The sequence below is a fragment of the Arctopsyche grandis genome, chromosome 7 (genome assembly GCF_051622035.1).
Source record: "Arctopsyche grandis isolate Sample6627 chromosome 7, ASM5162203v2, whole genome shotgun sequence".
Lineage (NCBI taxonomy): Eukaryota > Metazoa > Arthropoda > Insecta > Trichoptera > Hydropsychidae > Arctopsyche > Arctopsyche grandis.
In genome coordinates, this window is record NC_135361.1 from 12,932,533 (window position 1) to 12,958,950 (window position 26,418).

The 26,418-nt window shown below is 32.9% G+C and overlaps 1 protein-coding gene across 1 annotated transcript in view; it reads right to left on the reverse strand.

The window, feature by feature from the left end:
* Positions 1-25,008, reverse strand: part of LOC143914060 (uncharacterized) — an 82,690-nt gene extending 57,682 nt beyond the window's left edge. Inside the window, exons 1-2 of the mRNA XM_077434151.1 lie at positions 24,881-25,008; positions 23,584-23,774 (exon numbers count right to left, since the gene is read on the reverse strand). Of these exons, the coding sequence (XP_077290277.1) occupies positions 23,584-23,774; positions 24,881-25,008 (319 nt within the window). The remainder of the gene's footprint in view (positions 1-23,583; positions 23,775-24,880) is intronic.
* Between the last annotated feature and the right edge of the window lie 1,410 nt (positions 25,009-26,418).

Consider the following 26,418-nt stretch of genomic DNA (forward strand, 5'->3'; position numbering starts at 1 on the left):
GAGCGGATGTTCTCAATCTACGCATTTTCGAAACGCAATAATGAAAATTATGCCCATTATAAAACTTTCAAACTAAATTAAAAATATTACAATAAACTATTATTATACGCTATATTTATTTTTATGCAATACAAGTATGCATATTATAGAAAATTTCCGTTTTTTATTTTTGTAACTATAGATCAATGATACAATTACCACTTAAATCTTAGAATGAAATTTTAAAATTTATACCACTTTTAAATCAATCGATTTAAAATCTCGTCAATTTCTTCCATCTAATATATGTATAATTTCGAAAGATACTTTTTAAGTATTTAATGTTGGTTTGAAATATCAAAAACAAATCAAAGTTTCTATGACGACGATTCGATATATATTTTTTTCGATTCAAATAAATTTAATAAAAAAACAAATGAATATTTACTATTAGATTCGCCATGTTTAAGCTGTTTATATGACAAATACTGAGCGAAGCCGGGTAAAACAACTAGTATTATATGTTTAAATTAAATTTGAAACGTAACCAACCCATCCTTTGTTGATTAATTCTTGAAAATTAACACTGCTTGAAGAAAACGATCTTCGATCAATGTGTTTTGCCAGTGATGACGAATGGATGTGAAACTTTGGACATTGAATGCTAAGATGCTACACCAAGTTCAAGGGTGAAAACACACAGCGGTGCACATGGCACGTGGGTTTTTTAAATACTTTAAAACATGCGAAAAAATTGCACATTTTCATGGAACGCCAAGCACGCTCCGTCCCAAAATGACCCTCTGTGGTGTTTTCGGTAAAATTGTATCCTTGTATTTATCCTTGCTTGACAGTGATCGATAGCGGTGTATCCCATATTTGAAGTAATGTAGGAGACCTCCCACAGCGGGGAGTCATGCACACGATGTGCCGTTCATCGCTGTGTGTTTTCTCCCTAACGCACTCAAAGAAGGAAGGATCGCTGGATGCTCGGCATACCGAGGAGAGATAGGAAACGGAATACGTAGGTGAGAAGTATGACAAGGGTATTGAGTATAGTGCAGAGAGTGAAAAGATTGAAATAGCAATAGGTGGGTCATGTGGCTAGAAGAATGGACGAAAGATGAAAAATATAAGTGATAGAATGGTACCCGAAAGAATGTTGAGTGTTTAACCTAACCTAACCAAACTAAAATGTTGAAAAGAAGATGGGTAGATGAAATTATACATATGTACATATGTGTGGGGTTAGAATGAGAGTTGCGCAAAACAGAAACTAGTGGAATAGTGTATAAAAGTCCTTCACAAAGCAGTGTATGGTGAGTGGCTGTAGATGATGTTGATGATGATATTGGACTCTCATTATATACATTTTATATATTCGCAGAAATAGTAAAATTAAATAAATATATAAAATACAAATGTACATATGTATGAATATTACCCAATACTTGACCTAAATTTCTTTTTATTATAATCAATTAAATACTACCTATACATGTTTATGTATAAAGATGTAGCTTTTGTTAAACAATTACACATATTGTGAAATGTCAAATAAATTTTCCACAAAAATACCAATTCTCAATTGTCTTCGAAAGTCTCAGAATGAATCACATTATTTTTAATCAATATATATATATATATATATATATATATATATATATATATATATATATATATATATATATATATATATGTGCATATTTCGCAATTAGAACGGCCACTATTCAAACGAGATGAAGAAAATTTTGACATGATTTAATATTTCTTCTGTCTCGAGTGAGCTTTACGAGCGAAGCTGTATGTATGTACATAGATATACTTAGAATATGTATTTGTTATTAATTCGTCGTTTTAATGAGCCGCACTCGTCGGATATCGTTTTCAACTGTTGGTTTGTTTGTTCGCCAAAGGGTTAGAATGCTATCACCATCGTTGATTTACGGCTCGGGTCGTTTAAAAGACTGGTTTAGTAAATTTCTCCACTAACGAAACAATCCCACAACGCTCGTTATACAGAACTGTTTTTAATGTTCGCCAATGTGCCGCCTACTCGGGCGATTAAAAATATCATTATTCGACCGACGTAATAACACAAGTATAATTTAAGCGATATTATTACCAAAGGACGAACCACCCGAAGGGTTAAAACCTCTTAATCGGTCCCGGTTTCTGAATACTTTAAACTTTGCGTTGAATTTTCATAAATCACGCGTGGAAATAATAAATTCTATCATACACTCGAATCAGTACTCGAGATATACGATATGTGAGTATGTACAGTGCGGTAGGTAAAATTTAAATATTTTATTATTACGCGAATAATGGTTCAAATACAATAAAGTTGATTTATTGTGGAAAAAAACTGGAATTTAATTTTAGATCAAACGATTAGTATACATTAAAAATATTTTGTACTTCGGAATAATGTTCGTAAAACAGCGAATTTTTTTATTAATAAATTTCGTATGGGGGTTGGGTTTCGTCGTCGTTATGAGAATTTTAATTTAACACAAAGACATTAATTCTTACAATAAAAACCTTAACGATTTCAGAATTATTATGTACTTATAATACTTATGTTAGATCCAATAAGAGCCACACATGTGCACACGATTTTTTGTATACATTTTAGATATTGTATTGAGAATCTTTGGATTCTTGGGATCGTACGTATTTCGGAGGTGTGGTAATTAACGACCGGTTCAACCAGAGCAATCCCGTATCGCAAAATCAGGAGCGTGACGGGAACAAACTAAACCCGCAGAATAATTGTCAACACCTGTGAACCGGGGGTCAACAGACAAACCTAATTAATTTTCAATACACACGTACATACTGTCTCTAGTATAAAATTCACTATACTGAATAAAAAACCGTCAAGTCTGTCAGCTTCCTGCTATTTCCTTTTAATTTTTATATAATATACTTCTACCTATAAAACTGTTTCTTTCCTATTTCTATATCATAGTTTCAATCAAGATATTTATATTCCATGGTAATAATTTAAATAAAGTAAAAATCAAAATTTCGACACAACAAACTAAATGTACATACAACATATCGTGATGGTAGCCACGGACCGTTTCAAAAATATAAACGTCAGTTTTTGATTCGAATAATACATTTTCTGATATTTTTACCCCAGAATAAATTATAAGTAACGAGCAAAACGCTTTAGATTTCTAAGGGTTGAAAAACTTACAATGCTACAATCAAATATATAGTATATTAAATAAAGTTATTTATGAGACATAACATAACCTTCAAATGAAATCGTATTTCTTTCGTCGATTGAGTGTAAAATGTATTAAATTGGTTTATTTATAAATATTATATCAGGGCTGTGGAGTCGGTTCAAAATTTACCGACTTCGATTCCGACTCCGACTTTATCTTACGATCCGATTCCGACTCCAAACTCCGATTTCAGGTTGAACGATTTTAGTAAGATCGACTTTTCTTACCAACGTATAAAATTAATAGTAATAAATAAATGGCGATTTTCAAAATATAAAAAAATAAATGAACTAAAAATTAACATATAACCCAATTTATTGAATTTTTGATAATGAAATGGATCTAAATAAAAGTAAGTGTGTTCATAGTTTACGTGTATGAATTTCATACACAAAATAAGAATAAAAAAGTATGCGACGCAGGAAACAATCTGTTTTGGCCACAACACATCCAATTTGTATACGTGCAATTCAACGATTTTATTTCATTTAATTTGAATTTAAATTCATGATTTTTATGAATAAGTTATTAAATTTCGATTTATTAGGGGATTTAATTTAATAAAATTGGATAAAAGGACTCCACTTGAAATGCTCCGACTCCGCAGCCCTGATAAATATATTACATAATTACACTGAATCAACATCTTCGTTATAATCAAATAATATTTTGTTGATTAAAAAATTAAGAATATAGGAAAAAACTTGCTGTTTTTGCTCATTTTGGTTATATGGGTGCAATCGAGCATATACACACTTGCACTAACACAAACGGTAAACGGATTATTGCGCAAATTGCGATCGCACGCACGACAATCGTTGCCGATTGATGGAGTTGAGTGCCAGATGTTCCATGATCGAGATTTTAATGACGTGCGCGAGATCGCTTTTTGCGGAATAATCACCGAACCAACACAAACAAATACACGGCAGTTAAATGAATGGTCTCTAAGGGTCGCAAACAGTTGTATTAAAGTGACAGTACGCAACCAGTGATTGACCTTACATCAAACAATATACTGAATTCGGGAGACATTTCCTTCGACAAAAACAAGTACATGTTACACGAACAACTTATTGCAGGGCTGGTTTTTGCAGTATAAAAACTACACATAACGCAGTCGTCAGTAACTTCGTTGATAAATAGATAAATTGTATTCGTTAAATAAATTACGTTAGTGGAAGTGTGTATGTTGAATGTTCAGTTGCGCCAATATGTATGTATGTACATACATATAACCAAAAAGTGCCAATAATTTTAAAGGGAGGAAACATACGAATTTTCGAATTGGGCAGTAACAACACTGATTTGGATGCATTAAATCGTTGAAATTTTACTTTTTATTAAATCGGAATCTTATTCCAAAAAACGTTGACTATGAGCAATTGAACGTACATCGTCTGAACAAAATAATGATTTCATTTCACACGTAGGGAGCAAAATGATAAGATTGTTTATCGAGTGCTCGGAATGGTGACATGTAACAAAAGAATGTTAAAAAGTTAATACGAAAAAAACCTGATGGTCAGTTACCTGGAGAATAGCGGCTTCTGGTATATAACGAGCTACCGTTGGCCTCAACTTATCTGTCATCTGCTGGCTATTTTTTTCTGTTAACCATTCCCTGTCCATAAAGCACCAGAGCGCCCATGCCCACCAAATTCGACCGTCTCGATTTTACATATATAATCGGATAATATTTCAAATTTCCGCATAGACCAAAAACAAAATTAATAACAACAATAAAAATAGACCAAAGTCTACCGCAGCCGCTGCAACAGTTGTTTGACGTGGGTCCCGGCCGATCTATTTTGATGACATCGACACAAACAACCGTTTTGCAGGTATACAATATTGCAAATTTACAATGCTAACAAATATTAACACGGCAATATGCGCCACATGCTGTAGTATCACAATAAAGGGGATAAGTAGATGAATTTCATCAATAATATGTTTGGATATCAGAATTACATATTTTAATTTTAAGCTCACAAATTTTAATCTTCACCATTTTTTCCAATATTCTAAATGAAAATCAAAATTAAATATTTTGTTTTAGAATTGGCAATCTTTATATTATGAAGTAAAAACGATCGCAATAAATGACTAGTACACCTTTGTAATATGCCTAAACTTTTCAACAACTTCACTTCAATTTCTAAGCACATAATGGTAATAAAACAATATTATAAGAATTTCAAAGAAACATAGCAAATATTTAACGCTTAACCCTATAAAAATTCTACACCATTTGCGTGTTTCACATATTTCAAAACAGCTATGAATGTTATGTCTCGGAACCTATAAAAGTTTAATTTAATTTAATTATTAAAATATGATCAAAAATCTTATGCTATTATTAGGAACTTTCAATTATAATCAACTGATATTTTCTGAGCTTCAAGTTAAGCAGTCAAAACATGAGATTGAATATCAACATTTATGCACTGTTAAACATGTCAATGTCAATCATCCATATGTAGATTTTCTATTTTCATAAGCGTAATTAATAATTACATTATTTAAAAATTGTTTGATAATTGCTCAAAATGATTAATTAAATACACTACGTAGAATTGAATGTGAGTGGATGATAAAAAGCCATGGGGTGAGAGAGATAGTCCCCCATGGTGATAACAGATGGTTGCGGGGCGAAAACCGTAACGAGACCAGAAACTAAAATAATTATCCATTTAAATTAATAACTAGCGATGACCGAAAGTGCAGTCGCATCCGCAGAACAATTCCTACATGGACGTACAATATAATATAATGAAGTAAAATATTATGAAAGATCGCGCAATAAGTGAAAAGTGTGCAAAGTCGCGACACTCGAGTTTCCAATTAGATTGCGTGTCAATTACCGTCTCGGTGTAGGTGATTTATAGCCGAAGCTCGAGCCGACATAAAACCCTCCTCGTTATGTTGATATTTATATTATAAAACTATTACATGTCCGAATTAAAATCAAATATAGATTAAGCACAGGAACGTTCCGACGCGCCGTCCATAATGAAACCGGTTCCTTGTCATAATTCAAAATTAATGATGTTCATAGATAGGTCAATACTTAGAATTGGGTACACACGTATCGTATAACGTTCCGAATCTCGCGATATGAGATACGATTCGAAAAATACATATCTATTATACAATCGACGTCTTCAACATATGTATGTTTGTATATGACTATACAACCTGGGCTAAATTTATTTATGAACAATGTTATCAGTTAAAATGATATTAAAAGTATTGAAAAAATAATATATTTGGTTTTATTTTTGAACATTCATAAGACATATTTATAAAATTTAATAAGTTTTTACTATTGAATCCTTCAACAGAAACGTTAAACCTTTCTCTCGTCAAAGTCAGAGTGGAAAAGGTAAAAATGTTACATATGTGATACTTATAAAAATGATCAAACAATAGAAATTAAAAGCAAGAAAAGGAACAACAAAAAGGATCAATATGAGGGGAAAATGTTAAAATAAAAGCAAGATCTATATAAAAAGGAATTACAAGAATAGTTGGTAGACAGTAATTAATGTGATAGTATAATGAAAAATTACAGAATAATCTGACATTGGAATAGTATCTTACTTAACAAGTAAAGACTATCAATTATACAATTCAAAATCTTAAACAATATGGAAAACCAAGTAATAGGGAATATTACGTAATATTTATTTATTTTTTATTTATACCAGGAAGGCCTATTAGGTAACACCAATGCGCCTTCCTGCCCAGAAATATTGTATATTTGATACAAGTATTATTAGTAGAGGTAGGATAGCCAAGGTGCCGCTCATTGTTCCATTGTTGTAAATCCTTTGTAAAAAAGGTTCGGCAAACCTTTAACAATGCATTTACATTTTAACATTTGAATAATACGCGGCACCTTCTGGGTCCGGGCTTTAATTATTAGTATTATACAAAGTAAATACACATCAATTAACACCCACAGACACATTTATGGTTAAATTTGTAAATTTGTGATTTCAAATTTGTAAATTTGTGAAACCAGTGTGATTTTAATCCGTGACCACTTTAAAGTACAAATCATTTTATGCTAACCACTAGTCTAATTTAATATGTAAACTTCTCATTCAACGTTATTTATAAAATTAAAATAAACTTTGGCTTTATAAAAAATAAAAAAATAGGCTTTAAAATAAAATGCATAAAGCCAACATCTGAATCCACATATAGTCAGCAGCATAGCTTGGTGGTTGCATTAATGCTAACCACCAAGAGGTTCCCGAGTTTAAGCTTTGGGTAGACCTCGATTGAAAAGAATTTATTTGGAAGTATTTTTGTAGTGCTGCTGGTCAGACTCGGATATCGTTTCTATCCGAATATGCCAATTTATCTCAATTTATCTTTGTTGAAACAGTTCCTCATCATTGGCAAAAAAAGCATCATATCCACTATATCACCAATATTTGAATATTATTTCAAATTTATATATTTACAAGTTTATTAAAATGTGTGTCGCTCAGGGGCAACCCGTAATGGCATCATGGGAAAATATATATTTTTTAAATAAATATACATACACATCAAAATTGAATCTAAGCAACTTTCGAGCATAATCATCGAGCACTCCGTTTAAAATATGGATTAATACTACATATTCATAAGCACAAGTTTGATATAAAATGTTTTTAAAATATAATAGAACATAAGTATTAATATTTCATAGCAAAATGATATTTTTCGGTCTGTATTTAAGTATATATGTACCTAATATTATTATAGGTAGACGTCGTCATCGTGGTTGTGTTGATTATCTTATAGCGGCGGCCATTAGGACACTGTCCATTTGCGCTCGCGCCTGTATTGAAATTCATTCGACACGAACTCATATAACGAAATAATTAAGATCGTAATACGAGATACCCGAACAACTTAATATCCCTTTAATTGGCCGCCGGAATTAGCTGATGCTCGAACATTTGAATGAAAACGGGGCTCAAATTGACAAAATGCGACAATTAAAACCGTACTATCATTTCGTTAAAATGTTTACCCATACCCACTATGAAATATGTACATAGCATGTATGTATGTACATATCTATATCTAATTCAAGTGTATTGAATGTGTCATTTCCGAGACGTGTTTTCGATTTTCTTTATTATTATTTTACCTTGCTCGTTGCCTGGTAAGTACGAGTAAATACAACGAATTGAGAAATCGCATATTTAGTGAGCAAAAGCACGAAATTTTTGCATAAGTGGATTTTATATTATTATTGCACGCTATGTACAATTTTTCCATTGTCCAAATATACATATGAATACTTACTTATATATGAAAATTAATTTATTTTATTTTGTGCTAATTTTATTGATAATAATCATACTGAAAAAACTCAAAAAGAATAACGCCTCAAGACATACTATTTTTTTATACTTCAAGTCTAAAATATTAGAGGAAACAAATTAAATAGCCATTATTTTATTACAAAATGGTCAGTATTATATTATTAAATGTCAGTATAAATAACAAATGGACAGCATAAAAATCTGACGTACATTCGCCAGAAGAAATAGCAACGCAATGTTGGATTGTCTATCAATATTATACCAATCTTATGTTGATACCAATCGAAAAGTAATACTGGCCATTCATCGATAATATCGATATAAAACTTACCATTTTATTTTATTTTTAATCTTTAATTTATACCAAGAAGGCCTAACAGTTAACCCCAATACGCCTTCCTGGCGAGAAACATTGTACATTTGATACAAATATCATACAAATTACATTAACACATATAAATTTGTAAATTTGCAGTATTTTAAACAATTCATCGAAATTCAGTAAATATATCTATTTACATCTACATTGACATGTACGGTCAAATTTGTAAATTTGCAGCATTTTATACAATTCAGCGAAATTCGAGATTGCTGAAAGCTCGAGGTTTTGCGAGAAAATGGGTAAGGTTGCCAATTTGTTGGAACCGTTTCAATTAAAATCAGATAAATTGGCAAACTCTGATAGAAAACGATCGATCTGGAGTTACAAATCCAAGGTCTGGCCAGCAGAAACCATTGGGATATGAACCCGTGAACATGTTCAAAGCATTATATGCTAACAACTAGTCTATTTAATACCGACCATTTATGTTAAAATACTGACCTTTCATTATTTATACTGAACGATGGCTACTGGCTGTTTAATATAATTACTGGCTATTTAATATAAATACTGAACTTTCATATTTAAATACTATAACAAAAATGAACTAAAATACTTACCAGTAAAACACAAGCCAATATTATAATCGAAGACCACTAGCATCTCAAACAAACGTTGAAAATCGAGAAAACCGAATTCGAAATCGGCACCTTGGGTGCATTAAGTGAATTAAGATGTATCAGCATCGAGCGACCGCAGCTATCGATCGTTTGTAAAAATATTTCCACCGCCACTTAATGGGTTATTGTATCTTTAACACGTGGTCAACCATTATCTGTGGAATAGCTAATGAAGGCACTACGTCGACACCTTCCCGTCCCTCCGGAACGGAACGACGAAACGAAAAAAAAAATCAAACCGAAAAAAAAGAAGTAAAAACAACAAAACGCATTGAATAAATACATACATAAAAATAAAATTAAAAACAAAAAAGGGCGCGCGCGCATTCCTGACTCTCGAGACTCAATGAATCGTCCACCAAATGAGGCTTCTGTATGCAGCTCAGATTCATCAGCTCCGGGGTGCGTCTTAATTAGTCCGAGCATTCGATTCTGACTCCACAATCCATTCTCCGTGTCGTATCATATCGGCCAATACCAGTAGGAGTAGAAAGTCTAAACATACAATGCTTCGAGGGAGAGTTGCGCTTTGCAAAATCAATGGGTATCATAACCATATGTCTCACAAGACAATGCCAACCATCTTGTGAATATGTATTGTGTACATAAATATTATTAAATGACTTGTACGACCTCACGAAAAACTGAAGAATATATGATTTCATATTTACCAAACATAATATAATTGAGAATTTTTATCCCATGAAATTAGAAATGCGAATCTGTTTCATCATCATCATCTACGACCAATCAACAAGTCACCATCCACTGCTGAATTTAGGCCTCTCCAACACGCTTCCATTCGTCTATATTTTGCGCAACTCTCTTCCATCTCACCACACACATTTTCCTAATTTGATCTACCCATCTTCCTTGCAGCCTTCCTTTCACCCTTATATGTATGTACATTCTCTCAGGTACCAACCTAGCACTTATTTTGTAGACCTTTTGTCCATTCTTCTAGCAACATGACCCGCCCATTGCCATTTCAACTCCTCCACCCTCTCCACTATATCCACTACCATTGTCACACTCCTCGCCCATCTACATACATATAATGAAGAGCAAAATTTGAAACTCGAAAAAGATTGAAAATTAGCTACTTAAAAATCATTCTTAGCCTTTTTTAAAAGGAACAATTGGAATAGGCAGATTCCTAACACGCTAAACCAACCATATTTATATCAAAAACAAAAATCATACTGAAATTCCTAGACATAATCTAAAAATTTTACTGTGCATTTTTAGGATTTTTGATCATTGCTAAGTAGAGTTACTCTTATCGAAAGTACACTGAATCATACGGCATACAAGTTCTTGTGGTTTACAGCTAGGAAGGTCGTTTCTTCAGTTCATTGTTTATTCATATGATCTCATTATTTCGACAAAATTCTCCTATATTTCTATAAATCACTGTCAAACATATTTATGTCAATACAGGGATAAAATATCACCAAAAACACTCCAGGGGGTAAGTTTTGGGAAGATCACGACGGCACAGACTAAGCATTCCAGCGTATTTTTGCTATTCGTGCCGCGTACGACTCTGTATGTCACCTTTATGATACTTCCTGCCTAAAATCCAAATAATTAGTTAAACGACAAAAACTGCACATCCAAAAACTGAATTCACAATTAAGATCAGTCATACAGCAATTTTTTCATTAAAAAAAACAAATGGTTGATTCCGCAGATCAATCAATCAGTTAGTAACATACATACAATCTCCCTGTGATCCGTTTCATAGTTTTGAAACATGAGAGTACACAATACCCCACACATTTTGGGAATCGCTGAACCCAGTTGTGTCGACGGTGCTCGGCAGTGTCTTGATTAAGACATAAGTCCTGATGCTAATGAAGGAAGACACCGGCTCCGACAAGCGAGAACTGGCCGCCCCAAAACAAATAAACTACTCCGGTCGACAGCGGCTTCTTGACCTCGGGGTCCCAAAACATGACCGCAGGAACACCTCGTCGGTAACCGAAAGAAGGCCTTTTGGCCATCTAACTCTGCTCTTACGTACCCACATACATACATATATATATAATACTTGTAATAGCTATACCTATAGGTAATTTATTAAGCGCTATTACCGCCGCACCGCACTCACTATTCGATGCGATTGCCCACGAATAAATTGACCGCTTGATTTATTCACCGACGATATGCGCTGTACAAACAACCTTTTTTATCCGTACATATATCTACTTAGCCCACTATTTACATTAGAGTCGGATTAAGAATAGATGATCCGAGAGCGAGCCTAATTTTCGGTGGATTGTATTGCATGTATGCATTTGAAGCGCCTAATGTTGAATCGACTATGAAAAGAATTCGCTTGAAAATATGTAATAGCACTGAAATGATATCGATAGTTTTTTTAATATTCATGTTTTACTTTTATGATTTTCTTATTACGACGAGTATAGTTCGTGTCTGTGTAAATTAGATTCTTTCAGTAGGTACAATAATAATCAAAACGCTATTCAACTGACCTACTTAAACCTTAAAATCTATCTTAGTCGATTTGACATTGAGAAACCTAAAATTACATGTCCACGTGGATACACAAGCCACTAATGGATTAACCTAACCTACGTTATTCAAAGTCAAGGATTAAGCTCAGAATAAGCCTTACAATTTTTAAAATAGTTTATTTTAGAACCATTGCTAGAAATACTATATATTTTCTCATATATCACTTGTTCCTTTTTAAATATTCAAATAGTCTTCAAGTATGCGCTTTTATATAAAAGAGTTTAATAATATTGTGTGGAATCCGCATCAAGCAAATTGCTCTCCAGTGATTGAAAAAGTGCTGCCCGCCCAGTTCTTTATCGGATGGCTCCTATTCCAAAAGCAATCCGACTTATCAATGAAATATTTGCTGCCGTGCCTGAATGAGATATTTTCCACCTCAGTGAGAGTAGGTTATCAGTAAAGAGCAGCGGTAAGGTTTCCGCCATAAAATAACAATAGACCTCTCAACTGTCCAAGAAAGCAGGAGAGCAAAAAAAAGGATAGTGATAGAAATTGACAATAGTGAACCATTTTTTTATCCGTCGAGCATCTTGTCCGCCAGTCTCTAGTTATCAGAGATTATTTGTCTGGTAGCCGGCGCTCATCATTATTTTCATAATTGAATGTGATGTATGAGTAAATTTCGATGTTCTCTTTCTACATTACTCTATTTTCTTAACTATTAGAAGAATTTTATTCAAGGTGATTTTTTTTCATTTTTTCTTTCGTAGCACACACAAATTGTTGAACTTCAAATAAAGTCGAACTTAAAATTAAAAAAAAAATCATCATACATAACTTGGCGAACTTTGAAATATACTTTCTTTCTTAGAATCAAATTTTGTTCAAAAGATTAGGTATGTAATTTATATTATATTGTTTAGTCCTTCGTAAAAGGGGCATATTTTCTCCATTCAAAAAATATACGGTATATAAATATACCCAAAACATAAATTGAATACAATTACAATCACTAAATCAGTGACTCATACAATTTCAATTTGATTTCTCTTCCTATACATACATATCGGTCTTCGTGGCGAGACAGAATGTTAAATTACAGAAAACGCAAATATCGGAAGGCAAAGATCAAAAATCGAAAGATCTTAAGTCGGAAGATCAAAAAAAATTGGTGCATGGTAAACGGTACATACTCACGTACATACTCACTTAATTTGCGCGAGCAGGATAAAACAGGAACAAGAGGAACAGGCTTTTCCTCCCGTATTAATGTTCAATTTTCGATCTTTGCCTTCCGATATTTGTGTTTTCTGTAATTTAACATTCTGTCTCGTCACGTAGACCCATACATATACGTTAAAAACCTCAAAAATATAATTCACATACACGGTATTCGGGAGATACAAAACACTACACCCTGTAACACTCCTACATTAAAATAAAAATCCTCATTGTTAATTCAACTAATCAGCATTGTTAATTCAACTAATCAGCATTACTTTTCAAAGGCATTTCGCACAATTTCGCTTATTGTAGAAATGATTTCACCCGACGATAATATATAACCACTTACATACCATAGTATATTGTATGTATGTACTACATACAAACGAATCGAATCAAATTTAAAAGCTTGCCAAGCCGTTAACACACGTTACACAACGGACGACCGAGTTCGCATGTATGTATGTATGTACGTATGTATGTATTCACATTATACATAGGTAGCCGCAGTACGCGAGCGTAATAATTGAAAAATGATTTTTCCAGCATTAATTATTATGTAAATTCGCATTAAAAATGCGCTGTAAATAAGCCTTTGACTGTGAAAAATCGCACAAGTGGAAAAAAGCTCACAGCTTTCTGGCAGTGTGACGTTAACATATTCGAGCTTTTCCATATCGGCGAGTGATCGGTGCGTTAAAAGGCACCGGACCGTGTCACATAATCAGTTGTGACACGTCACCCCTCAAATCAACCCTTTCGCCTTTGTTCCCATCGACCGACGCCAGCTTAAGGGTTTGCTTTGTTCCCAAATCCCACCCCCGAACCCGCGGAATCCAAACCGAAAGGTGGTGCACCGCTGCCTTCGCACGAGACTTTGGTTTACAGCTCGTTTCGAAACGACTGTCGTCAGATTGACGTACGAATTCCCACGGCAATCATTTTGATGGATTGCCACTATAATGGACGCAAATACGATCAATCAATGTGTATCGTTGAAAAAAATTGACACATCTCAACTCACAACTTTCGTTTGATTTAACTTGTAATTATTCATTATAAGAAAATTGAACGGAGAACAAATTCACTATTAAATAAAGCCTTATTAATACGCTATCAATGTAACGATTCAAATAAATGGAATTAATATATTTCATACTTATGAAAAAGAAATTGATGAAAGGCCATTTATTATATTGCTTTTTTTTGTTAATTTTAAATGATTTCAAAGTATTATCTACGTAACACATTACTTAAGACACTAGACAAATGTACTACTTCCGGTTGACCGATTTTACAAAAACCAACACGACATATCAGTAATAATACAAGTCCATAATTTATTAAAAATTTATATTATTATTTATATTTAAAAAATCACCGGAAAACATTATTTTTAAATAGATATATACCAGGAAGGCCTAAGAGGCAAACCCCAATACGCCTTCCTAGACAATTAATTACAAACATTGCAGCATTTTTATTACATATAGTTAAATCACTGTATATCGAGAAGGCTGAAGAACACGAAATTAACCATTAATTAATTAATGAATTAATCCATAGAGACGTCTATGAATTTAGACTTGTACGTAAATTTTTACATATTGTATATAAATCAAATTCAGATGATTGTGACATAGCGGGTAGGATGGTTTTTGCGAATTTGATACAGGAACCGTTTTAGCAATGAAATCAGATAAATTGGCAAAACTCTGACATTAAACGATCAAATTGGAGTCACAAATATCCAAGTCTGACCAGCAGTATTAATGATTATCATGGTATCGAACCCGGTACTGCCGGTTAATTTATTATATTGTAGTCATTTATGATAAGCTTTTGCTCATTTTGTTGAAATGTTGGGGGCGTTGCATTAGAATACGTCAAATATTTCCGTTATGCAAATCATGCGCAATGCAAAGTGAAGTCTAGAATGTCGTCAATCGATAAGAAAATATTACAATTATGATAAATTTAATTAAAATAATGCAAACACGGCTTCGGTGGGCGTACTTGTAAATGAGATTCAATTTCGAGTCCATAAGCACGAGAGCGATTGCCGCCATTAGGTGTTTATCCACAGACATTAACCGATTAGATTATTGTACAATCACACTCTGTTACGGCTACCGGATAATAAAGAAGCTTTCAACTTCTAATTGGATTTTTAAAAATTGAAACATAACAAAAAAGGTAGACATTCCAAACGTTGACAATTTTCAACAGAGTACATATGTATGTATGTATGTAGATATGTATGTTATGTTGGGTAGAATGGGCTCGAAATCGATCCCACCATCTGAATTTTCCACAGATAATTTTCAGATGAACGTATACGTATGTATGTATTCGTACGTGATAGCTCTCTGTACGTTAACGTTTCTCTGGCAATTATTTTGTGGGTAGATCGTTTCGGTCCGAGCAATAACTTAAGGTTAAACGCCGCGGTGGTAGAATATACCCCACACACTCTCTTTCTCCTATCCACTTACTACTACCCCGGGTACACAAAGAAAGTCCAATTCCCTCGGGGTCACAACCACCCACATAACTTTCTCTAATCTTTATTGCAGGGCCACTCCGCCGCTGCTCGCTTTTCTCTATTTTCTCTTTTTTTCCATTTTATTTTATTTTTCCTCCTTTTTTTTCTTTTTATTCACTTTATTTCAGTTTCTCACCTAAGTAAATTCGCGTCTAGAGGTGATGAAACTAAACTCGAGTAAAAATTTTATGTTTTCGATGCATGAAATCCGACAAACTTTTTCAATTGACAAAATAAACGAAATCATTTTGGACTTACGAGCGATGATCGACAATACGAAACCATTCAGAAGCCCTCAATTCAAAATACTACCCACTACAATAAATTTCTTAGAATTGGACCATAAACTCAAAGTACTTCTTATTTAGAATAAATTCAAATATTAAACAATCAACGGGATTTTAAAAACCACCTACATATTATATATTTGAGTGTTGTCTTACCACAGATTTTTTTAAGTGTACCATTAATTTCTAAATCGTATTTTACATTTACAAACATGACAGTTTGCAGATTATTATAAGAAGGATAATTATTCTTGTCAACCCAGAACAATTAGATACCTAATACATTTCTGAATATATTTATTTTAAATAAGCGTATGCATAGGTATAAGGATTTGGATATACACACATACATACATACTTACATATACATACATTTCTATGTAAATAGATATCAAAATTGAAAGACTTAAATTATTTTTAAACTATAAAATTTGTTATTTTTTATTTGTGAAAAAAAATCATCACGCTCGTAAGTTTGCAGTGAATCCAAAATATTAAGGATGTGCTGTACCATTCATTTATAAAAAAATAATTTGGCCTCTAAAAATAATCGTCTTAATAAAAATTTTAATACAAAAATACATTTCTTCAATTTTTACCATAAGATGCATCCTTATTTTTAGTTCCAACAATATAAAAAATCATCATTACTATTTTTTATATAAAATGGAAATGAAACTCTTGCTACGAGTATGACAATTAAAATACATACATTTTAATGTATTGTCACCGGTCAGGGCTTAAAGCTTCGTCAAATTTACACTTCAATTTTTCACATTTCAAGTCAAAAATATATCATTATTATCTCATGAACTTTTTCAGAGTAAGACTCATACATTTGATAAATAGTAATAGGTTTGCACAAACTACCAGACGAAACACACCACCGAGTTTTAAATGAATTAACCATACTCCACTTTTCCAAAACCCAATAACCGGAATAAATCCAGCTGCATTTCCCCCGGGTCTAATCCACGTATTATTTACGATTTTTCGTTAGAAACAACAAAGAAAATTTTCTCATATACCTATATATAAATGGGTACTACGGTATATAATATACATTTTTGTGTGTGTACCATCCCCCTGTGTACACATAAAAAAGCGATGCGGCGATACTGGGCGATACTGGCATGGGGAGGGGGAGGCGAACGGAAGGTAAAGAGCAGTGACATCTTCAGGGGCGGCTATGGGGGTTGGGGTGAGGCGGAGGCCCGAGGGCGGATCGCGCCCCCGAATTAAATTCGGCGGCTCTAGGGGGCGGAGGCTCGGGGGGCGAAGGCGAAGGGGGCGCCTCACCCCCGGGGCGCCATGGCCGGCACGCGATGGCGCCATTAAAATTCGTATATAAAGCCGGCCCCACCACGACTGCATATTGCGCATCTCGCAAACCTTTTTTCATTTTTAATCGACGACTTCTTCGACTATATTTCACTGCGAGATGCGTTGCGTGCTGAGCTACCATGTCGGAAAAGCGTTTACGCATACGAAAGTAATCGCTTACGATGAGTTACAAAGCCTAATCGTCGAAATCTGTACAAAAGTCACGCTTAGTTTCCGCGTTGTGCATCGAAAACAAAAAAAATAGGTGTAAACAGCTTCATTAACCGCCTGACCATTTAGTGCGGATGTGAGAAAATGATAACATAACTCTGAACGTCAATAAAATGATACAAACGTATTCATTTATTGTAAATATAACAAGTATGTAAAAAACACAATCAACCGAATTTGAATCAATTAACTCTATTCCATAAAAATAATACGAAAATTCATTTAAAATATTTAAAATGACATTCAAATCTATCCCAATGACGATTATCATAAGATTGAAAATTACATAAATATTGTTCAAATAAAATGTGGAAAAAATCTGAAATTCCTGTTCAAGTTCTTTCTTTTTAATAAACGGTGTTGTATTTTGTTTAATTTTTTAAACCGAAGTATCATGAATAGTCACCGGACCCAGAAGGTGCCGCGTATTGTTCAAAGGTTGTAAATGCATTGTTAAAGGTTTGCCGAACCTTTTTTACAAAGGATTTACAACAATGGAGCAATGGATAGCACTGTGACTATCTTATCCTACCTCTCATCATGAATATTACTAAAAAAAAATTCTCATGTAAAATGTATCATAACACAAATATTGTGTGTTAAAGTAATTTTTCTGAAGTGTACACTTAATTTTATCGGGCTCTGTATATGTTGACCCCTAAGTTGCAATGGTTGAAGAGCCTTTAATGACCTTCACTACCCTTTTTTAATTTAAAATCTCATTAAAATTCGACCTCGCAATACAGTTTTTATCATTTTAAATTTAAAACAATTTTTTTCCATCGAAATAACATTCAAAGAATTTTTAACATTGTAAGAGAGAGCACTTTGATTTCAATATTCTATTTACATACATCTTTACGATCATCAATGATAGAGCCACTTGCGTAAAAGTTTGCCGACTTCTGCTCTTCACATTCTAGTTACAATTATAGAACTAGCGTATTTACATTTCGCGCAACTGCTTCGGCAACCCACGCACATTATACTGCCAAACATTGAATTAATGAATAGTAAACGATATTTATAAAAATTCTATACCGTAAATAAACAATTGAAATATTTCGTCACACAATAACTCAATTGTCCCCCCGCCGGATTATTCACAAATAAATAAGTTCAATAAAACTTATAAAACTTTCGTAGGCAAAGCGTATTATAAACATGACGTTATAAATGCACTGTCGTCGAATTTTCCCGAAACGACCGTAAAAACTCCGGTCTTATTTATCGTCTTCCATCCAACGGTGGCAGCAGTGGCGTGGAAAACTTTTTTCATTTCGAAATTTTTTTATACGGATTATAAATTAAAACGGTCGTAATTTTCTAGTTTTTCCTTCACAAAAGCACAATTTTATCTGATCACACCGAAAAAAATCGCAATAAAGCCATTTGCACGAATGAAGTATAACGTCTGTTATAGAATTTCGTCGAGTGACATTATTATTGAACGCACACAATAAATAAAAATAAATACATACGAAATTTTATTTCAAACGATATATTTCACAGCTGCGATTAGATTTAATTTATTTTTTTAATTAATATCGATACGTTTGGTTTTCATTTCAATACAAAAGAGCGCGTTCGTTTAATCGCGAACACCTGCTTTTCTTAATAATATACATACATACGTGTTTTAAGTTCACGTACATACATACATACAGTTATTTCCGTACCTATACTTACGTGATACGTTCGCTTTGAATGTAGGATAACGTGATGTGTAATTATGTAAATAAAAATCGTTTATTATTACTAAATAAATGCAATTATCGAAATTCATCATTATTAATATGAATTAATGTAATTGCAAGCTTATTGTCAGCAGTAAATTACAATATTTGAACTTAGGTACTTATATACATATGTACTTACAGCAAACATTTAAATTGGTCGTTTGAATAATCGTTATTTTAGCATTATAATCATTGAATAAATGTGATAATTAAGTAATACATTTTATAAAAAAAACCATGCACATATGTACGAGTTAATATGTATGTATATCTAAAATCTGTCAAGTATCTATGTACATATATATATTGGAAAACACACTTATGTACATATATGTGTGTATATATGGATAACCAGATTCTCTTTACTACATCTAAGAAAGCAATAAAACATTATTCAGTTGATAATATGTTTGTACATATGTATATATAATACATATGTACATTTGAGTATGAAAATTTTTGTATATAAACCAAAAATCAAAAATTTAAGTCTTTAAAGAAGAAATAAATCATACTCAAATTGTAAAAACTCAACATAATAGGTTACATACATGCTAATCAAAAACTATCTTTAAATAAACCCACCAGATGTCGCCGAAACTTTTAGCTGTCAAAAACTTTGAGATCTCAAAACGCCATTTATTCAAAGGAATATCCTATAGTCACCGCATTAAAGCGTTGCTATAATTCTTGTTTCCACCAATATTAAAAAAATTGCAACCCATGGTTAGCATACATACATATGTATATGTCCACAGAGGATGGGAGAAACAATCGAGAATACTTAAAATTGTGTGTAATGGTTTGCGCTACAAACTACATATATATGTAGTTCGTTTGTCAATTTGTTCTTTTGCTTACACACTATAACTGACCAGATCGGTTTGTATATCAACAAATTAGTATGTTTATGAACAAATGAAATGTACACATATACACATCTAAAACTCCAGTTTTTAACAATTCTTTTACAAGTATTCTGTGAGAATATAAAAATTCTAAATACAATTATAAACAGCTTATTAATTTATCAACAGATCATACTTTAGAAAAAATTTACAATTAAGGAATTTTAAATGTTTGTTCAAGAATCGGTATATATACAAATGTTGTTGCTTCATTTATTTTTCAAACTATTAGAATTTCGAATAATAAAAAACTAGTTCAAGTTATTAGAGTCAAATTCCAAAAATTCTACCAACTAAACAAGAATGTATTTTATGTATTGGAAAAAACTCTAAGCTCGATGACTACTACTCAACGTACATATGCAAATTTACATAATATACATACATACCTACATTATATAATAAAATATGAATGGCAGCGTTTGAACAAAGAATCACATCAACATCATCCTCGGTCATCGCTTCTACAATACATACATAGTTGTTTAATCAATAACAGCATTACACCGGAGAAAGAAATCATTTCGGCAATTAAACCCAAACGGTTATCGTTGCAGAAGCAAACAAACAAACAAACACACAAAAAAGCATCGCAGAAACGAGCGCGAGAAAAATAAAAACGAAAACAAAGAAAGGGGGAGAGGAGGAAAATAAAAGAATACAAGTAAAAGGAAAAAGGAGAGCGTATACGGTGTAAGGGTCCGGGGCCCGTTTAATGAAGTTCTCGCACGTGAGTTTAATTGGGGAACGAGCCAGCGCCGAAATAAATTAACATACGCGGCGCTTTTAATAAATCCTAGCGGCCCTATCTGTGTGAGTTATTGCAGATAAGTAGGTGGAACGACCGCCCTAATTATTATTATATTAATCACTTTTGGCCAACGGTAAATAATGAACAAAGGCCCCGCCGCCGAGTCGACGAGAAAATCACCCCCACACATTCATACATACGCACATACATACATATGTGTGTGTGTGTCGGAAGAGCGGAAAATTCAAGACGCCGACTCCATATATCGATCCGAACCCGACCACCCCATTTTCCCGTCCCGTCCGGCATTGTTTGCATTCTTGGCATTTGCCCGTGTGTCTGAAAAATATTGACCGAGTCTGTAAATATTTCGATACATGTACCTACGCAGCTGCTACACCGTGTCATCTTGAGATCGTGTGTGTGTGTGTGTGTGTGTGTGTGTGTAATTTGCGAGCGAATCGACGACAATGGCCGCTGAACGTAGTAATGATACAAATTAGCTGCCGGTTCGTCTGTACTTTGTCAAATGGCCACCATTAGTTGGTGAGTTCTCGTACTTCGGCCACTGGGTAACGAATACTAGCACGCCCACTTAATAAGATTGTTTTGCATACTGGAAAATCTTTCAATGTTGAGGAAAATGCGTTTTCACTGATGGATATTATTTTTTTACTGCATTCTCGATTCCAAACGTAACAGACTTCATCGTGTTGAACATATTGGTTTATCGTTCGTCTTCGAGAGTAGAAAGAGTGTGAATAAACTGTAATTTGGGTGGTGCCAATTTTTGTTTTCGTAGGCAGATGTTGACTCAAATGTACATATAATATGATAATTTAAAATTAAATTTTCATCATAGTTTTTGATGGATTAAAATACACATCGATTCAATTATCAGATACAATTTAAAAATTAATTAACAATAAACTAATCGGCATTTTTCCTACAGTAAAAACGAAATTAAGCTTGAAATAAACAGAATGACAGGAAAATGTTTCAATTTAATACTTCCAAAACAAACAAAAAAGGTAGTTAGCCGAAAGAATCATTAAGAAAATTCTTTCATTATGAAAAGACGGCAGAATTAATCGTCTGGCAAATTAATTCACCATTTGACAATATCTGATTACAGTAGATATAAATTAATTTATTCCAAACTAATTTGTATATTCAAATACATTCGTCCTATTTTGACCTATTCTAGATTAAAATACACGGAAAACTAATCAAGTTTACCATTGAATTCGATAGCATTTTTATTACGAAATTGAAAATTAAATAAGCAAAAATGTGGCATGGAATTCAGATAGGGATAAAAGCTTTAATTTATTTATTTCATCGTCAGTCAATGTTTATCGATGAAATTTAATGTTAAAATAGTTAAAAATTGAATGAAAACTCACAAGCTTTACGCATCAATGTGCCTTAGGTTCTTACAGGCCAAACTGTTAAATAATTTATTAAGTGCATTGAAGAAAAATCGAAACGGAAAACAAACAGCAGAAAATTTCAACGTGCGATTTTTCAACGATTAAGAATGTATGACGAGAAAAGTCGACGACGTCTGAAACCCGAACCAGTATGAAAATGTAAATTTTCCGTTTGTATTATTTAGACGGCGGTAATGGCTCTATAGGTGGACTTACGCACGCTATGCGTTTATTTGAAATGAAAACGAAAACCGGTTAATTTAACCGGCAATTTACGTAATGGCATGAGAAAACGGAGACGACAACGCGCAGATGAACCGAACGGTAGCTACGTACATGTGTATTATATATAATATTATGTGCGACTCGCCATTTTCTTTATTATTTCCACCTACGCATATTTCCATAAACGTGCATTTTTCTTTTCCATGTGCAATTTTTCTACACACACGCGTACTATGATTGCACGCGGTAATAAGGTCAAACGCAACGCAACAATGGCGGCCTTGACGAGTTTAATAATGCGCGTAAAAACTACCTAATGCATGGGAGGTTGCTTTTGCGCATTGTATGCTTAATCAATATTTCAAAAATACATATATTTGTTCAATTCATAATTAACGTGCACGACACGAAACAAATTACAGCTAAATGCTTTATTAAATTTGTAAAAAAAAAGCACGTACACTGAAGAGTATCGTGCTCAGTATATTTTAAAATTCAGAAAAGCATTTAAAATTACCTTGATTGATTATAAATCTAATGTTTTTGAGATACAAACTGTTTATTACGCAATATATGTATGTAATACACGCATATACATACGTTTATAAAATACACATATAAACTCAATCCTACGATATTTTTATATTTTAATGTACAAAGGTTTAGTTCAAACCAAGCAAAACTTAAATGAGATTTCAAATAATCATCACTGAATTGCAGGTTTTCTTCAAACAATAAATCGAAAGTTGTCAGATACAAGCTTTATAAAAAGACAGCTTTTGGTGTACAAGTAGGTATTTATATGTATATTTACCGCAACATAAATAATAAAATTCAAACAAACACAAAACATTCAATCATAGTATTAATCACTCACCTTGGAAGTAACTTTTGGTGCGTAAATAGGAAACTGAAAGCCTTAAAATAGATAATCTGTCGAGCTTGCTGAGGATGTTCTGCTCGAAGGGCAACAACGAAGCGAGAGTGTCCAATTCGGCATTCAATCTCTCCCTATGCCGTTTACTGGGATTACTCTTCGTGACTCCTTCTTTAGGTGGTGGCTTAACACTGAAAATAAACAAACAAACAACATTAATCAACAGTAATAAAAAAATTCGGCTATGATCAACCAATGACTTTATCTATGTATTTGAGGAATATAAGAAGGTCGCAAAACAAAATTCGATATTGAACCGCACAGACACATTCACACATACCAGCAACATTATGAAATACTAATAGCTATGATAGCATTTTTGATATATGTAAATCGACCGCAAATGTATGGAAATTTGCACAAGTCCAAATTTCTACTTCCGGTTGTGAAATTTTATTCAATTTTTTTTTATTAATTAAAATTCCTAACAGCATTATTCAAATAAAATATCAATCCGATTAAAATAATTTAAAAGGTCAAAATAAAATAATGAAATATTGTTTTAAATAAAATACGAATTTTGACCAAAAGCTCTTAGATAGTACATAAAGAATACATATATAAATTTTCAGCGTGATACGTTCAGAGATATGGACAGAATAGTGGGCACAACATTTTTGACCTTTCTAAGAGGAAAAAAGGGGATACTTATAAGGGGAGGAACCATTTCCAATCAACTTAAAAATTTACATCGTGTCGATAATAATTTCAGTAACCGATATTAAGTTTAAGTTCGATAGGACTAACGGTGTTCAAAAAATCCCTAAAATACACACACACACACATTTTTTCTAGATCATGAAAACGTGATCAGTGATCGATTCTGAGTTCGAATCAGCCAAAATCTCGAGTTAGAATTTTCGCACGATCACAAAACTTCATCTATTGTTACTACGTATAAAGATAAAGTAAAAATACCTGGACCAAAATGAGCCCGTTCACTGTGCTTTAATGTATGTACATAGAATTGCGAGATGTTTTACAAAGAATTGTTTATTTTTCGTGTTTTAATATGAATAGTGTAATTTTAAGTGAAAATAGAAAAAAATCGAATCACACAATAGCGACGGAGGAAGGAGACCACGTGTGCAATGTTTTGATTGAAGATTTATGTCGGTATCGTGAATTGTTCGCATTTGGTAGACGTTTAGTGTAAAATCAGGGGCGTCGCGTTGAGCGATTGAAACCGTATCCGGGTGCGTGCCACGCGTCACGCAACCAACCCTGTTGTTCCTACCGAACTCTAACCACCCTCTCCTCTTCCTCCCATTCGTCCACCTCCTGCTTTTCAACCCCATTACTCATAATACACTTAGGGGCTGCCGCTGGACGTAATTTACCGACGTCCTCTAGTCGTTTCACCATCGCGTCAATCATCCTAAAACGTCTCGCGGCTACATCACATATGTACATACATACATATGCATGTACATATGTAAATATATAATATGTAAACACACTTATCTATGTTTACATATATCTTAAATCTACTTCGATTCTACCGAATTGCATTATTGTCTATTTGATTTCACGTTGAAATAAATCAACTCCAATCTAATCTACCAACAGTCTATACATGAACGGTTTAATATCATTTTGATTGAAAACGTGAACTACTGAACTACCTCAAACTGACCTTTGTTTTAAATAAAGCGCTAGATGTCAACCCCGTCATTCGACGGTTGATTGCTTGTACGTAACCTTTCTAAAATCCTTTTTTGATTTTTACAAACCGAAACCTTCCATACTTACATCATCATTTTTTTCACTCATATATATGTATATAATAAACTCCTTATATATTTTAATAGTACTAATATACCAAATAGGTATATATATTGTATATAATGTATAATTTATAATTCACGTACTAGAAACTATGTACAAAATACATGGCTTTATAGTTAGGGTAACCATATTCACCACAACTCAAAATGGGACAATCCACAAAAAAAATGTCCCTCCCATTAATAAAATAAAGTAAAAAAATGTGTTTTAATTAATTTTTCCATCAAATAGCCATTAATAATGTCTAGGAATTATAATTGTATAATTTAAATAATGTACAATTCATGTATAAAAGGAAAACAATATTTTTCTGAAGCGTATAAAATTAACAAATAAAATAACTACAAATTTTCCAAAAAGATATGCTGGGTTTCTTTTAATTGCAAAATTATGTGCAAATGAAACAAGATTAAAAATTAAATTAAATTAAATTAAAACAAGATAAAAAAAAAAGAAAATGAAACAAGATAAAAAATTTATATAATATAGTATTGTACTTAACACTTATTTAAAAATAAGTATGGTGAAAATAATATTTGTTTTTGGGAAACACAAACCAAACCAAAAACAAGGAAAAATATGGAAATATAATTATAATAAAACTCTTACGTGCATATGTGAACGGACAAAACGGGACAAATCAAACAATTTTATGAAAACGACGGGCCGAAAGCAAAGCTGGTAAAAAATGGGAATGTTCCAACCAAAATGGAACGTATGATCACCCTATTTATAGTGTATGTATGTACATATATGTACCTGCAGCTAAACATCTGTTTAGGTACATAAAGGGTTGGAAGCTGAAAATTTCTTAATGATCCAATATCCAAAAGCACCAAATTTACATTTACACTCAAATCGATTGTATAACTGTCGCCAAATTTGTCCTTATGCATATGAGATTCCCCAATAGAAAAATTTACATTGTAGTACCAACAGAAACAACAACAAAAATTTTACATACATTACATTTCACAATGAAAACAT